At 31.4% G+C, this 1450-nt stretch overlaps 1 protein-coding gene across 1 annotated transcript in view; it reads left to right on the top strand.

The window, feature by feature from the left end:
• The window catches only part of HELRODRAFT_172694 (hypothetical protein), a gene marked incomplete at both ends in the record, with an annotated part of 4337 nt that overhangs the window by 669 nt on the left and 2218 nt on the right, over window positions 1–1450 (top strand). Inside the window, one exon of the mRNA XM_009019354.1 lies at window positions 481–1394. Coding sequence (XP_009017602.1) covers window positions 481–1394 — 914 coding nt within the window. The remainder of the gene's footprint in view (window positions 1–480; window positions 1395–1450) is intronic.

Genomic DNA, 1450 nt, shown 5'->3' with positions numbered 1-1450 from the left:
AACACGAACTCTGACAAAATCGATGTTCAACAGACAAGCGCTGCATTCAGAGTTTGTATTTATGAAACAGACTCAGCTGAGTTCATGAATGCAGAAAACTGGCCAGACCAAATCATCGTCCGCGAATGGTGTTTCAATGATCCGTCGGCAAATGTTGTCAATGACCTGTCGGCAAATGTTGTTTCAACTAAAAATAGCAATGAATAAAAACTTCATAGAAGAGAATCTCGAAGAATCAAAATATTACACTGTAAAAGAATTATCTAACATAATAAAATTGAAGAATAAAATGAAAAACAATCACCTACCAATCATTCATCTGAATGCTCGAAGTTTGTTTCATAAATTATTAAATCTAGAAATCTTCTTAAAACAATTCGACGACTTTTTCAAAATTATAGTAATATCAGAAACGTGGTTGAACAATGAAACAGTTGATTTAATTAAGTTAAATAATTACAATTTTGTATATAAAAATAGAAAAAGCAAACGAGGCGGAGGTGTTGGTGTGGTCATAAAGCATGACATCAAATATGTTGTAAATGATAACAGTGCATTTGATGATGAAAATGTCGACGTTCTCTGTGTGGACATTGAATCGAGGCATGCTTCACCTAGGGGTGTGCTAAAAGTTATCGCGATATACCGCCCACCCAATTATAAATTTGAGCCTTTTTTAAATAAAATCAATTTGATTTTACACGCCATCAAATCCGCCGACAAAACTGTTATAGTGGGCGACTTTAATGTTAATTTATTGGACAATGATTCAAATGATTCTAAAGACTTTCAAAATCTACTATTTTTATTTTGTTTCTCGCCTTTAATTAATTTACCAACAAGAGTAACTTGTAACGCCAATTCATTAATCGACAACATATTTACGAACCTGTATCAACATTGCGAAAGTGGAGTCATAGTATCAGACTTTTCTGACCATTTTCCAGTTTATGCAATAGTAGAAAATTTTAAAACTGCTATCAATGATGACCAAATTTTATGTAGAAAAATTAATAAAACATCCATTTTCTTTATAAAAAAAGCCCTCTCACTTCAAAATTGGCATTCAGTTAAAAACGAGAATAATATAGATACAGCATGCCTGAATTTCTACAATATACTCAATAAAACTCTTGACACATACGCACCTCTGCAGTGGCAGAAACAAAAATATAAAAAAGCATGGGTATCTGATGAAATAATAAAATTATCAAAAAAACAGAATCGACTGTATAAAATAGCAGTCGCTGCACCAAACTCCGCTAATGTTGAAAAATATAAAAAGTTTAAAAATTACTTTACATCAGTAAAGAGAAAGGCCGAAAAAAATTATTTTCAACAAAAATTTGAAGAGGCAAAGAGTTGCTCCAAACAAAAATGGGAAATAATAAACGGTATAATGAATAGAAAACAAAACAATCTTGAAATTAATAAGCTAAAAGTTGACGAC

The sequence above is a fragment of the Helobdella robusta genome (assembly GCF_000326865.2).
Source record: "Helobdella robusta unplaced genomic scaffold HELROscaffold_24, whole genome shotgun sequence".
Taxonomy (NCBI): domain Eukaryota; kingdom Metazoa; phylum Annelida; class Clitellata; order Rhynchobdellida; family Glossiphoniidae; genus Helobdella; species Helobdella robusta.
This window is presented reverse-complemented; position numbering and strand designations above follow the sequence as displayed.